This window comes from Pogona vitticeps, chromosome 5, assembly GCF_051106095.1.
Source record: "Pogona vitticeps strain Pit_001003342236 chromosome 5, PviZW2.1, whole genome shotgun sequence".
NCBI classification, from domain to species: Eukaryota; Metazoa; Chordata; class Lepidosauria; order Squamata; family Agamidae; genus Pogona; species Pogona vitticeps.
The window spans coordinates 177,841,674-177,855,677 of NC_135787.1; the positions used below are offsets into that span (position 1 = coordinate 177,841,674).

The following is a 14,004-nucleotide window of genomic DNA, read 5'->3' on the forward strand; positions in this document are numbered from 1 at the left end:
GCAGATACCTGGCTTAGCAAAACTACAAGCGAGAAGGATCTGGGAATTGTCGTAGATCACAAGCTAAATATGAGCCAACAGTGTGATGTGGCTACAAAAAAGGCTAATGCTATTTTAGGCTGCATTAATAGTATAGTTTCTAAAATCCCACAAGGTGCTACTCCCCCTCTATTCAGCACTGGTTAGGCCTCACCTTGAGTATTGTGTCCAGTTCTGGACACCACACTTAAAGAAGGATGCTAATAAAATGGAACAAGTTCAGAGGAGGGTGACGAGGATGATCAGGGGGCTGGAAACTAGGTCTTATGAGGAAAGACTGAAAGAACTGGGCATGTTTAGCTTTCAGAAAAGAAGACTGAGGAGTGATATGATAGCACTTTTCAAATATTTGAAAAGCTGTCATACAGAGGAGGGACAAGATTTGTTTTCGATCATCCCAAACTGCAGGACGTGCAACAATGGGCTCAAGTTAAAGGAAGCCAGATTTTGGTTGAATTTCAAGAAAAACTTCCTAACTGTTAGAGCAATACAACAGTGAAACCGGTTACCACTGGAGGCATTCAAGAAAAACGTGGATAATCACCTGGCCGATATGCTTTGACTGTGTTCCTGTGTCGAGCCGGGGGGGTGGACTCGCTGGCCTTGTAGGCCTCTTCCAACTTCACTTGTCTATGATTCTATGAAACTAACTGGTATTCCTAGTTCAAACATAACATGAAACTCTGGTTGGCTTAATTCAGTCTCCTCTTCTAAAGGAGCAGACCGGTTTTTCTCTTTTCAGGGCTGCTGAATTTTAGTTTGAATTTGTATCCAAAGCAGGCCAATACGGCAGAGGTTGGCCTTGAATTAAAGTCACATTTATTTATTTAAAATATTTCTATGCCGCCTTTCTCCTGAAGGATCAATATCTGAATCAGAGACAGGAAAAATACCTTTTCTAAATTACAACTTCCAAAATACCCTAGTCAGCACAGCCAGTGGTCCTGCTCGTTGCCGTATTTTAAAAAAGTAACCTTCCAAGCCTTCTGATCTAAATGAAATGTCATGTCTATTGGACCATGCTAATAGACTGCAGAGGGAACAGAATCCATTCTGGACTGCAATGATTGCCTTCCTGTGATCAGTGGCAGATCTTGCCCTGCTTAAACTGAGCCTGCATTTGTCTGGAAAGAGGCCAGGGGATTCATTTTCTTATGGGGGCAAGTAACATATGTAATTCAGACTGTCACATAGGAAATGCTATAATCTTTTTATTATCTCTTTTAAAGATGCACATTGTTCTCTGATCAAAGTTAAAAAAAGCCATTAAAAGGAAAAAAAGAGGATAATTGAGAGGACTACATAGTGTTCAGGAGGCATGTCTGTGAGTAATAAAGATTTTTATTGCTGCTGAGTGGGTTTCTTAATCCTTTAACTTCTGATAGTGGCATTTCCTGTACTCTTGCCAAGTGTGGATACATGCAGCAGAGCAGTCATCTATTTTCAGTGTCACAGAATTCCAGAAGGAATTCAGATGTTTTGAAAATTGACAATTTTGCTGACTTTTTGTTATTGAGGAGAGTGGGAAAGGTGGAGAGAGCTTTATTTGACTATGTTATGTTAATATTAATTTAGAGGCTAACCACATGAGTGCTTAGCCCACTATTTGGTGCACTGCAGTGACAGGCTGGTTCGCTCCTACAGACTGCAATCAAATGGCATCTTTGCCAGAGTGAACCACCTTAGAGCAGTATCTGTCTGTCTGTCTGTCTATTTATTTCAAACATTATGCTGATGGTTCACAAAGCAAGATATGGTTGCTAATCATGTGTTATTGTTGTTGTTGCTATTAAACCGATGTCTATATTGTTTTCCAAAGTTTGCTTCTTATATACTACCACATAGTGCTTAAATCACTTTCTGGGTGATTTACAGTTTAATTATGCAGGCAACATACTACCCCCACCCCAGCAAGCTGCATACCAACCTCAGAAGGATGGAAGACTAAGTCACCCCTGAGCCAGCTACCAGACTTCAAATTCATGAGCAGAGTCTTCACTGCAGTATTGTAGCTTAAGCACTGTACCACGAGGGTCATTTCCATATTTTAATGATACATCAAGTACATTACAACAAATAATTTTTTTAAAATAAAACTATTAAATCCACATTAAAATGCAACCTTTAAAATAAAATATATTAAGTACAGTGGGAAGAACTTTAAAAGGCAAACGGAGATCAAAGAGCCCTTTCCCGATCTCCCTTTTCGCTCCTGTAAAAGTGTCTTACAATGTTTGGAAGCTGTTTTAAATGATTGCAATGGTTAGTCCACCTCCTGAAACCTATGCAAACTGATTTTGGTGTTGTTCTGACACTTCGTTAATTTATGATGATTTTTTGTTTTTTCCATTGGAAACCATTAGGCAGACCATCCAATGGTTTCCAATGGAGAAAATTCAAAAAATCATCATAAATTAACGAAGTGTCAGAACAACACCAAAATCAGTTTGCATAGGTTTCAGGAGGTGGACTAACCATTGCAATCATTTAAAACAGCTTCCAAACATTGTAAGACACTTTTACAGGAACGAAAAGGGAGATCGTTGTGTGAAAATCCCCCATAGGAAACATCGCTGTGTGAGGCAGCAAATTTGACAGAAAAAGGCATCGTTGTGTGAATTCATCGTTGTGTGAGGCACTCGTTGTGCGAGGCACCACTGTATTTGCTTAAAACCCTTTAGGCCAGAATCGTTTTATGTTCTGTTCTGCTGGAACTTCTCCCCCACCCCCAGTAGTTCTTCAAGGGCTTCTGACATTACATGGGCCTATAGTGGGGGAGACAATTGGCCAAGATTTTTAAGGTTTGTGAAAGATTTAAGAAGTGGTTGTACCATGTACCCCTTCAGTGGGTTTCCATGAACAAGTGGGGATAACTCAGGTCTCCTGAGTCCTAGTCCATCACTCTATCCGTTAAACCACACTGGCTTTTTACTATAGGGTAGGGAAGATTATTTCTCCATTTAACTTCGTGTTTTCTGTTGTGTCTGGAAACAGAATAGATGCAGGGGAGGGAAGACATGAGTAGTCCTTGGGCAAATTTTTAAAATAAGGGACATCAGTCCTCCAGGATCCTAGTGGGTTTGTCTAGAGATCGCTCCGTTTGTCCTAACACACAGGTTGTATTGTCCTCTTCCTTCAATAGCTGTCAAGGTGATGGCCAGAATGGACTGTGGCTGAAGTAGTGGTGTCATCCCTCTTACTTTATTTTGTGTATGTTTGTGATGAGGGATCCTAGGCCAGGATCCAGCAATTAAGACACGGAGACAAGTGTCATGAACCAAAAGCTCTCCTCACCCCAGTGAGAGGTTTATTTTATAGTACAAAGTAAACAATACTACATCTAGTAAGCAATGCTAACGAGCAGGTGCGTTATCAATGTTTTGTCTTCATGCAAGGCCTTGGCTCCAGATAAAGGCAAGATGATCTAATTGTTTTCTGGCTACTGAATCAGGGTCAACATGACCTTTCCAGTCGTGGTTTGCCAGCGATCTAGACGAGGTCACATCTCCCCCTTTTCTTTAGCCGTTGATAATAAACCTGTCGAGGTGATAATGGTTTTGTTTTGGAGCATGAAGACATGAAAAGATTGAGTAAATTTGGCAGGCATTGCAAGAAGCAGCAAAAGGCAATTAAAATGAACCCAGACATGATAAGCCATTGCACTACCTTTCGAATCCAGCCCACAGGTAACCAGCTCCAGAGAGCATCCCATCATGCTGGACCGATTTGCTCTTTGATAGAGGCTGCATAACTTTTTAGAGTGTTGATCTGTTGTTGAATTCTATGACTGTTGTCTGTTAGATTAAAGCAACACATTTCCTTTATGGCTTCACAGCCCAAATGCTGTTGTAATAATAGATAATCAATAGCAGCCCGATTGTCCAAAATGGCTTGTCGCAGTTCCTGCTGTTCAGTTGCCAATAAACTGATAGCAGTTGAAGTAGTATTAATGGTTTTTGCTAATAAGCAGGCAATTCGTGCAGTGTTGTGAGCATTTACTTTTACCATAGCTGGTAAGCCTACAAAGCTTAAAATAAGAGCAGAATATTCAGCTTTTGAGTATAAGATTACATTGTAATATGAGTGATGTTTCTGGTACAATTCCATTGGGGATTGCCAGGGTTCAGAACCCCCAAAAACCTTTGAGTGGGTACAGTTTATTATGCGGGCACATGTGTTATTGATAGCATTAGCAACATGAGGTGTAAGTACCTGAAATGCTTCTGCAGGCAGCTGTTGTTGAATAGGTCCCCAATTCGGTAGAGAGGAATATTGTATCTGTGACTCATTCATGAATTTACTTAATCCTGAGTCAGTACCAATATTGCCAGGGGCTTTACAGACTGGAACAAGACAAGTACTTAATACAAGCGATTGTACAAAAGCAGTGTATACAGTGTAAGTAGAAAGATACAAATAATACATATTAAAAATGGTTACATAGTAATTAAAGTTCAGTTACATAGGAATTAAAATTCAATGCAGTGACAACGGCCGCCATGTAATTCTCAGGTGATGGTTCTGCCTGAATGGATTCTAAAAGTCCTGCGGCCTGTGCCAATAAGTTCTTAAGAGTCCCCCATGTCACAGGTGGCGGCTGAGGCTCCTGCTGTTGCCATCTCTGTTCCCTTGGTGTCATCCTAGGACTGTTCTGGCGTGAGCTGAAGTCTGGGATTGGAGTGGTCAGATGTCGAGGCCACAACATGAGGTGGTTGCACCGAGCTGGCACCCTCAAAGGACCGTCTGGAGTGTTAACCGCCACGTAATCAGCCAACCTGGACCTGGAGGCTTCCAATAGCGAACTAAGGGTTGGACAGCTAGAGTGTCTATGAACACAAGTGGTTAGTTTGGAAGAAAAAGGAACAAAGGATTTAATAAAAAGATAAAGGACAAAGCATTGATGAACGTTAAACGAACGTGGAAGCCTTTATTGGACTTTGTAGGTCTTTATTGGGCTTTGTAGGTCTGTGACTGTAAATAAGAATGATGATATATAGATAAGGAGACCTTTAAAACTTTGAGTATGAACAATTATTAATGCAGTAACTATTGAAATGATTCTTAGAAGGAAGTGAAGAGAATTGATGCAAGAGTGAATTCTTTATACATGAGACCATGGATTCTTTATTCATGAGACCCATCCCTGAGACCCAGGCCCAGGGATAGTCCAGGGATAATCCAGGGATAATTCCCCCTTTTCTTTTAATTGTGCTAAGGCTGACTTAATACCAAAAGTATCCATGGGCCATAAGTGAGTTGGCTCTAAACCATGTGGATTGGGATAGATACGTAAATTCAATTTGATTAGCAATATTAAAGACTATTTACAATGAGATTGAATTCTTGTCTAGTGAATTAAGAAAGACTAAGATAGCAGCAGCCAACTTTGCTCTTTGAGTTGTTGTTTGCGGTCCTGTAAACTTGGATCTTTCAGAAACATGTGAACACAGATAAAACCTGATCTTGTAATTGTACAGTTAGCTGGCATGAAAAGAAAATTTAGATAGATATCTCCCAATGTGGAATGTTCTAATTAGGGAGGTATTCAAACATTGTCACATATAATATAACTCCTTAAAGCTTTAAACACAAAAACATGAGTGTGGTGTGTGAACAGCTATGTATAAACACTACAGCATTTCTTAAACCTATCTACTGGGCTTAGCTTATATACCCCTATAGGACCTAAATATGGAAAGATACATAACCAGAATTAGCTAATAAGCTCTATGTTTTACCATCAGCAGAACCATTGCAAAATCCATCTCTGCGCAATCAGTGAGTCATAAGCATCACCTTGTTTCCATTGCTAGGAGTGCATGAACACAGCAGACTGCTACAAGGAAAAAGGCAGAAAATGTTAAGGTACACAGAACTGTTGCATAGAAATATCTGGAGAATTAAATGTTAAATGTGCGCTTTCCACAATTTCTGGCCTGTAGACTTAAAAAGAAATCCTATGCTTCAGGGTGATTCCTTATTGAGCACACAAGATATTCAAATACAGTGTTGGATCACATGTCTTAAAGCAAGTAACAATTAAAGTCATAGAAAAAATTCAAAAGCTGTCACGTAACAAAACCTCGAGAAGATGAACTGTCTGTGAAGAGAATACAAGATGCTGGGAAGAAAACAAATGGTTAATTGACAGAAAACACAGAGAAGCAGGCGCTTGTCCTTTGGAGAATTCAACATTACCTGCAGACAACAAAAAAATTAGCAAAAGTTGATTACGGCACTATCTGGAACAAGCTTTGGCAACACAAATCTGTAACTGCTTTAACGCGGGAGTACAAGTTCAAAGGAGTGTCTGATAAGTTCATCTTTCACTAATTGTGATCCTATCCTTCTCGTTAGGGATGAAGAAGAGAACTGTAATTGACAGCCGTGGTATAGCTAAGATTGACAGACCATCCATAGCTTGCAGATGAAGTTGTTGATAGATCATGTGTATACAATGCTAAAACTGACATGCAATAGATGTGTTAAAGATGCAAAATTTTATGCTCTGTTTGTTTCCCTCTGAGGCTGCACAAGCATATTTACAGGAGTTAAGTCAAGCATTGTGCAGGAGTTGGTAAGCGTTAACAAATGATGCTCCCTTAGACTGTCCGAGATGAATAGCATTCTCTTGCAGAACGCCCAGAATCGCTGATAAGAAGTCTGGGCTTTACGCCAGGCTATGACCTAGAGTTTTCTACTTCACAGAGCAGGGAAAACAATACAGACTTTATGTCCTAGCAGGCTGCACTGTATCCGTGGATGAGATTAGACCCATCACGCTGAGATATTTAGGAAACTACTAAGTAATGCAAGGTATGATAGAGGAACAATGCTTTAAATATGAAGTGAATACTAGCTTCCATACATGTCCCAGTATTTTTACTGCTGGGTCACTAATTAAATTACCTGTTGATGAATGACTGGCCTCATAACAAAAATTACCTGTCAAAATGCTTAGGTGTCATCATGGAGCTGTGACCATAACACAGTCCTACAGTATACAGACTTGAACAGCCATAGACTCAAAGCAAATTTAACCCTATGCAATAATGGCTCTTTGACAGTAATCTCAAGAAAACTTTTACATCTGTTGAATTTATTTTGCCTCTTATTACTGTAAGAAATAGGGACAAAGCTTTCGGATTTTCTGAGCTTTAAACTAAGAATTGTTTCTCTGAAATTCAATACTTATTACCCTTTAAACCTATTACCCTTTAATATCTGACCAGCTGATAAGACAGAAGAAAGCGCTCCTTAACGACAGCATTCCACAGAAAAGAACATAAACAGTTCCTGACACAAGCAATCATTTACTCGGAGATATAGCAAACTGCATTTAGCAACCATGAGATCAACTCCTGTGGAGATGTAACAGCTGCCCCCTTACTCTGAGACGTAGCAAACTACCTGCACAGAAGACACACAGCAAGCTTCCCTTGCAAACGTGACCTGAAATAACTCTCGCAAATCCCCTGGGGGCTGCCCTGGGGGCTGCCCTGAATCCCATTTCTCTCCGCTGTAATGTGACCCCATCAGCAATGTGGCTGGTGCATCCAGACCTGCCCAGAAAGGATGCAAGCAGTCAGCTGTTTCCCCTGTCTTGGCTATCTCTGGTCTTTGAAGACCATCAGTGGCTGATGCAAGATTAATTTTCATTTGTTTAGGGCAAATGATTCCTTCCTCTTGTGGCAGGAGACCCCTGCTCCAGTCACTAGGGACTGGCTGTTGGACAGATGAGCATTTGGGGAGAGCCTCTGTCCCTTTGTCTGTAAGACTGAGTTGCAGTTCACAGACCCCTTGAGATGGGAGCAAGTCACAGCAAGCAGAAACAGCGGCCTCATCTCTCTGAGCTAAAATCACACAGGCAGGGTCCAACACAGGAGGACTGCGAGGCATCCCAGGCGGTTCCGCAATTAGCAGGGAGGCCGAAGGGAGGGGAAGAAGAATTTGAGGGAGTTTAAACAAATTACTTTCACCTTCTGGAGCGAGAAGAATGTTACGTTGGCTCACTGGGGTCTCTCGTATGCCAGATACTACACAACCCTCTCGAGAACTCTCATTTAAAGTTTCAGTTTTTTCCTCTACAGGAGCAGACGGTAAAGGATCTAAATTTGGTGGAGGCAATGCTGAAGAAGCAGCAGCAAGGGGGGCCGGTGGAGGCAGCGCTGTAGAAGCAGCAGGGGGGGCTAACACAAACTGCGGAGATGAAAGTTTTTCCTCTGCTCCTTTTAAAAGCAAATTGTAGTTTCCATGAAATACAGAGAGTGCCTCATAAATAACTTTCCAAGTTAACAAACATGTAATACTTGCTCTTGGCTCTGACTGCAATTCTTTCCCTATCCTTTGCCAAACTTCTAACTTCAAACTTCCATGCAGAGGATACCAAGCACAACTCTGATCTATCTCACTTAACAATTCCAATATTTCTTTATCTGACACTTGTCTCTTGCAATTCTGCTGAACGAGCCTACTTAGCTCTCGAGCGTGTTGCTCCTGTTCCATTAATTCTTTGCCTGATACTTGCCATCCGTCATTTTGCCTCACAATTAACTCTTCAGCATTCTGATGCTGCTCTTTAGTAGATAAGCAACCCATACTTACCCGGGGAGCCCGTGGGCTGGGTGCACGAAGACTATTCCAGTCGAGGGAAGCAGGGTGAATGGGAGCTGAACCTACATCAGAAGAGGTTCGGCTGCTGGGAGCTGGATGATCACGTCGGGGTCACCAGCTGATGAGGGATCCTAGGCCAGGATCCAGCAATTAAGACACGGAGACAAGTGTCATGAACCAAAAGCTCTCCTCACCCCAGTGAGAGGTTTATTTTATAGTACAAAGTAAACAATACTACATCTAGTAAGCAATGCTAACGAGCAGGTGCGTTATCAATGTTTTGTCTTCATGCAAGGCCTTGGCTCCAGATAAAGGCAAGATGATCTAATTGTTTTCTGGCTACTGAATCAGGGTCAACATGACCTTTCCAGTCGTGGTTTGCCAGCGATCTAGACGAGGTCACATGTTTGTTCTGTAATCGTTAAACTCATTTGTCCTTGCATTTACATCCACACATGTCCGGACAATAACTGTGTTATTGAAGTGGGAGTGGATGGACATCAAGCCCGCTGTGCTGCTCTACTGGGTTTTTAGAGATGAGAAACAGGAGAGATCGAGAGACTGCTGATAAGCAACTTTATTCTAAGGCTCAGACGCTAATGGTTCCCACAGGGCAACTGTGCGCCATAATCAGTACTTCTGAGGAAACTTTGCATTTGCTGAACAGCCTCCAGCTGATTCACAGGAGGCCCAGGTCTTGCTGAGTGATTAGTATTTTGCTGTTCTCATGAACCTCAATTTTAAAGTCAAATATTGTTGCCGATATTTTTAAGGGAACTATTTTGAGAGAAAAATGCTTGAAGCTTGGAAAGGTTACTTTTTTAAAAAAGTATTTAAAAGGCACCTTCTAAAGCAGTCAGTTATAATTATAATTGCAATGTTTTAAATGATAACTCTTGGCTTTTTCCCAACTAAAATAGCAAAATAACAAGCTTGTTACTTCTAGTTTCTTTTGCTTATGAGTAAACACTTCTCATTGCTTTTACTTGCGAGCATGTACTTAAAACAAATCCATCTGAACCCTACAAAAACCTGGCCTGCAGTCAAAAGCACAGCCCACTCCCCTCCTGTCTTCATTGTCTTCACTTCACGTACACCTACATCAGAGCCCAAGCCAGCATGAGATCCATGTGGTGTTCCTCCTCCTTCATTTAATGAGAACACTAAATGCATTCTCATAAAGTCTGTTTTAAACTTAGTGAAAGAAGTGTTCAGCACAAAAGAGGGGGAGGGAAACTGTCCCTTGTTAAATTATAGCAATTATCTGATTCATATAGCATTATTATTGGAGAAAGTAACTAATTACAAGTCACTCAGTATTTGGGAAATTATTTTCCACCAGCGTGTTTGAAGAGTCAGAATAAAAATAGGTCTTATAGTGAGTTAGGTTTCTAGCTGCGAAGTTACAGGTTGGGAGTTCGATTCCCTCCTGTGCATTCCAGAAAAGCCAGCCTGTGTAGCCTTGGGCAAGCTATGCAGTCCCTGGATGCCCGCAGAAGGGAATATTAAACCACTTCTGAGTACAGTGGTGCCCCGCATAGCAATGATAATCCGTTCCAGATAAATTGTCACTATCCGGAAATGTCGCTATACGGAAATAAAAACCCCATAGGAATGCATTAAACTCCGTTTAATGCATTCCTATGGGGGATAAACTCAGTGCTAAGTGGAAATCCTCCATAGGGCCGCCATTTTCGCCGCCTTGGAGGAATCAGCGCGAAAACGCTGCAGGCGGCCTTTTTGTTGATCCAGCGGCCATTTTGGAACCGCCGATCAGCTGTTTCAAAACATCACAATGCGAAGATCGGTAAGGGAAACGCTTACCGATCATCGCAATGCGATGTTTTGCCTATTTAAACATCGCAATGCGGATTTGTCATTAAACGGGGCGCTCATTATGCAAGGCACCACTGTACTCTCTATCTAGAAAACCCTGGAAAAGGTTGCTGTAAGTCAAAATTAACTTGATGGCACAGAATAACAAGAACATAGATTGGATCCTTTAAAAGAAAAGCCTGTACTGTAATTTTTCAGAACATTGTGTCAAGAGATCCAGTTGAACTGCAGACCTCATGGCTGAAACATGTAGCCAGGTTTTCGCACCTCAATGTTATTTTCTGTCTTCCCTATGTTTTTACCACCTAACTTTGTGAGGAGTTCTAGGAAACTCAGAAACTTACATGGTATTATGGAATCGTAGCTGGTCCCTGAAAAGGTATTGCCTGCCAGTGGAGTTTGGTTTGTTCTGATAGGATATTTTAGGAATTCTAGTAAAATTAGATTTGTTGAAACATTTTTGGCTTGTGTAAAATTTTAGAAAATGCTAAGAATACAGTTGTCCTTGTTTTTGGAGTAACAAACACTTTCCGAGAAGCAGCAGCTCAAGTTGCCTGAACAAGACTCAGTGCCTTTCAGATTTCTCAAATGGATTCTCACCTTTCCTCTTCAAACCTCTTTCTTCTATCAATCCTGACTGTTTTGTTTTACTAAGAATCTCTTGGAGGTTTGTGTTGCCTGATATGAGAATAAATGGAAAGACAGGCTGAGAAGCAAAAGAAGGGGCTTTACAAAGGATGGCAGCACTGCACAGCAGGCTATGAAAGCTACACCAGCAGGTGCCAACACACAATACTTAATACATATCCAGTGACTACTCCCACACCTTTCCATGCTGTCAGGCTGTGTAATATGATATTGTCCCAAGAGAGGCTTGACTGAAGAAATTTAATTATCTAGCCCTTACTGAAAAGAAGACAGGGACTTTTGAGTCTGTTAATGGTAGTTTTAATCAATAGGTGAACTGAGAATGTTATTCAAAGAACTGCCCTCTCTCCTTCCTCCTGCTCCTTCCCATTTCTCGCAATATGATTTTTCAGGTCCCAAGGGAAGAAAGAGGAAGCCGTTCGCTTACTGAGAGATTCTATTCGGTACGGACCAGAGTTTGCAGATGCTTACTCCAGTCTTGCTTCACTCTTGGCTGAACAGGTAAGTGTTCAGGTTCACCTGACCTATGGTTACTGTGTTCTGACATACTCTTCTGAAGCTGTTGGAGACATACCTACAATTGGGGATGGATACGTTCTGCACAAGCAAAGTAAATGTGAAAAACAAAAACGGTTCTACTTAAAGGTATCTCCAGTTCAGTTCTTGGAGCCTGCCTGAAAAGACACGTGTTTCATTCATTCATTCATTCATTTTGGACAATTCAAAACATGACCACTGCACATATCAATTCCAAAAAAATGTTAGTTGCATGAAAAGGTGTTACACTTAAGCTAAGATATGTAATTTTTATAAGCCTGGTGGCCAGTTTTCCCCTTTGCTCCCACCACCAGGCCTAGAAATGTCTTTCTCTGTCACACGCAAACACACACACACTAACAAACAAAACAAAAACAGAAAGTGCCTGGACAACCACTTCCAGTTTTCAGATGATGGGGTCAGAGTCTTGGAGGACTGATTTCCTGGGGGGAAAACCCCAGGATCTTCCAGTAGCAGGAATCTCTTTCTCAAAAAAAAAAAACCAACCTAAAAAACACGCACGCACGCACAACTCTGGTTTGCATTGGGAAAGGGAGTGATCACTTGTGGCACATTTGCTGCACTTTGCCCACCCTGTCACCTAAGCACATGCTTCATTGCACCTACAATCTAACATATGACATGATATTTAACTTTTGTGCACAGTAATCAAAGTTGCCTGATTCTTATAATCCTTTCCTATCTAAAAATGGGAAAGGAAGATCATAGCCAATGGATACCAGCACTCACATTGGTTACTGGCAGCCTTTCTTTCTTAATCAGAGTTGCAAAATCTACTTTTTTAAACCTTGTGTCACATCTGGATTTAGAATGATAAAGCCCTCTATGTGCTGAAAAACATTTTCCATATCACAAGTTTTCCCTGTCACCATATACTGCACTTGATATGTTCTGTTTTGTGGCCGGTCATTTGAGGGGAAACACGGGCTTGATTTACCACTGTTGACTGAAACACATATCTGGGAAGAAATGCCATTGCAGGAGGGAAAGTGGGTTGATTCTAGATGATACACATCCCCCCGAACATCTAGTCTAGTTTGAGACTCAGTATTATTGACAACGACTGGTAGCAGCTTTGTGTGCCATATGTCTTTTGCAGCCTTACCTAGAAATGCCAAGAGTTTAACCTGAGGCCCTCTGCCAACCTCCTATCTCTTTTGCCACTGAACTGGCCGTATCCAAGGAAAGAGTCTGTTGCATACATTGTGGAAGAAAGACACACATCCTTTGTGTGCTTTCCTCTTCCTGCTATGCTTTGCAAATGTTTGATTTAAAACATCTACAGATCTTTTCATTTCATTGTAGTTATATAAGAAGAATGAAAGTTGGGGGCTGCAGGATGAGCAGTATTATTCTTTTCTAATCATACTTTAATAGGCATTTCCCCCTCTCTTTGTTCCCTGTAGCTGTATTGCCAAAATCTGTGGGTTGATAAAGGTAGTTGGACAATACTGCAAGTTCTGATAGGATGGTGAAAACAGACCAATGAGTGGGGAAATGTGCTGAATAGTTTTGTCTGTGCACCTAGATCAGACAGCCACCTCTGCATGCTAATTTCTTCTTTGTAGTCAGGCAATAAGCCCCCCTCCATTGAATCATCTCCAAAGAATAAATGAGATTAATTGCTCTCAGTAGCAACTTGTTTAAAAGAGTATGGATTTTCAATAGCTTCGCTCACTGGTCAAAAAGGTCATTAGAGCAATAACTAATATGAAGTCACAGGGGTTGTGAGTGAAAAGCAGTTCCCTCTTAGCAGACATAAGCTCCTTTTCCACTGTGACAGGTGACAGGAAAGTCTCCTCTTTGAACTACTTGTTCCGTACATGACCCTCAGACATTATCTCATGTCAGCAGGCAATTTTAAAGTTAAAGCATCAGTAAAGAAAGGATGCAGGTTGTTTCCAAAGGAGGCTTTTATTAGAATTCACCCTGCTTCTTTCATAGAATCATGGGAAGATTTCATGGTGCAGCAGGGCAGAGCTACAGTAGTTGAAAAAACAGAATTGATTCATTATTAAAGATTGCGATATCTGCTGCCCCCTCCCCTGGACTCCTTTATTCTCCAAAGCTTGCTTGCTACATTTATCTTTCATACAAGGAGGTCAGGGTGAGATACATGGCTCTTCGTCCTCCCCAGCTTATTCACCACACCCTGTGAGGTAGGTCAGTCTAAAAGAGAGTGACTGGTTGCAGATCGTCCAGAGAGTTGTTCTTGTTATCATCAGAAGAATTTAGGTATGGCTTCGTCTTGAATGTACCATTAAGATCCATAAGTTTAACAAAAGGACTGTTGTCAGTGGAGAAGCACTA

General features: G+C 41.3%; 1 protein-coding gene across 4 annotated transcripts in view; it reads left to right on the forward strand.

Annotated features, from left to right (window-relative positions):
- TMTC1 (transmembrane O-mannosyltransferase targeting cadherins 1) overlaps positions 1–14,004 on the forward strand; it is a 210,272-nt gene that overhangs the window by 165,028 nt on the left and 31,240 nt on the right. For all 4 annotated transcript variants that reach the window (XM_078376280.1, XM_072999904.2, XM_078376279.1 and 1 more), the window contains one exon: positions 11,529–11,637. In XM_078376280.1, the coding sequence (XP_078232406.1) occupies positions 11,529–11,637 (109 nt within the window). The remainder of the gene's footprint in view (positions 1–11,528; positions 11,638–14,004) is intronic.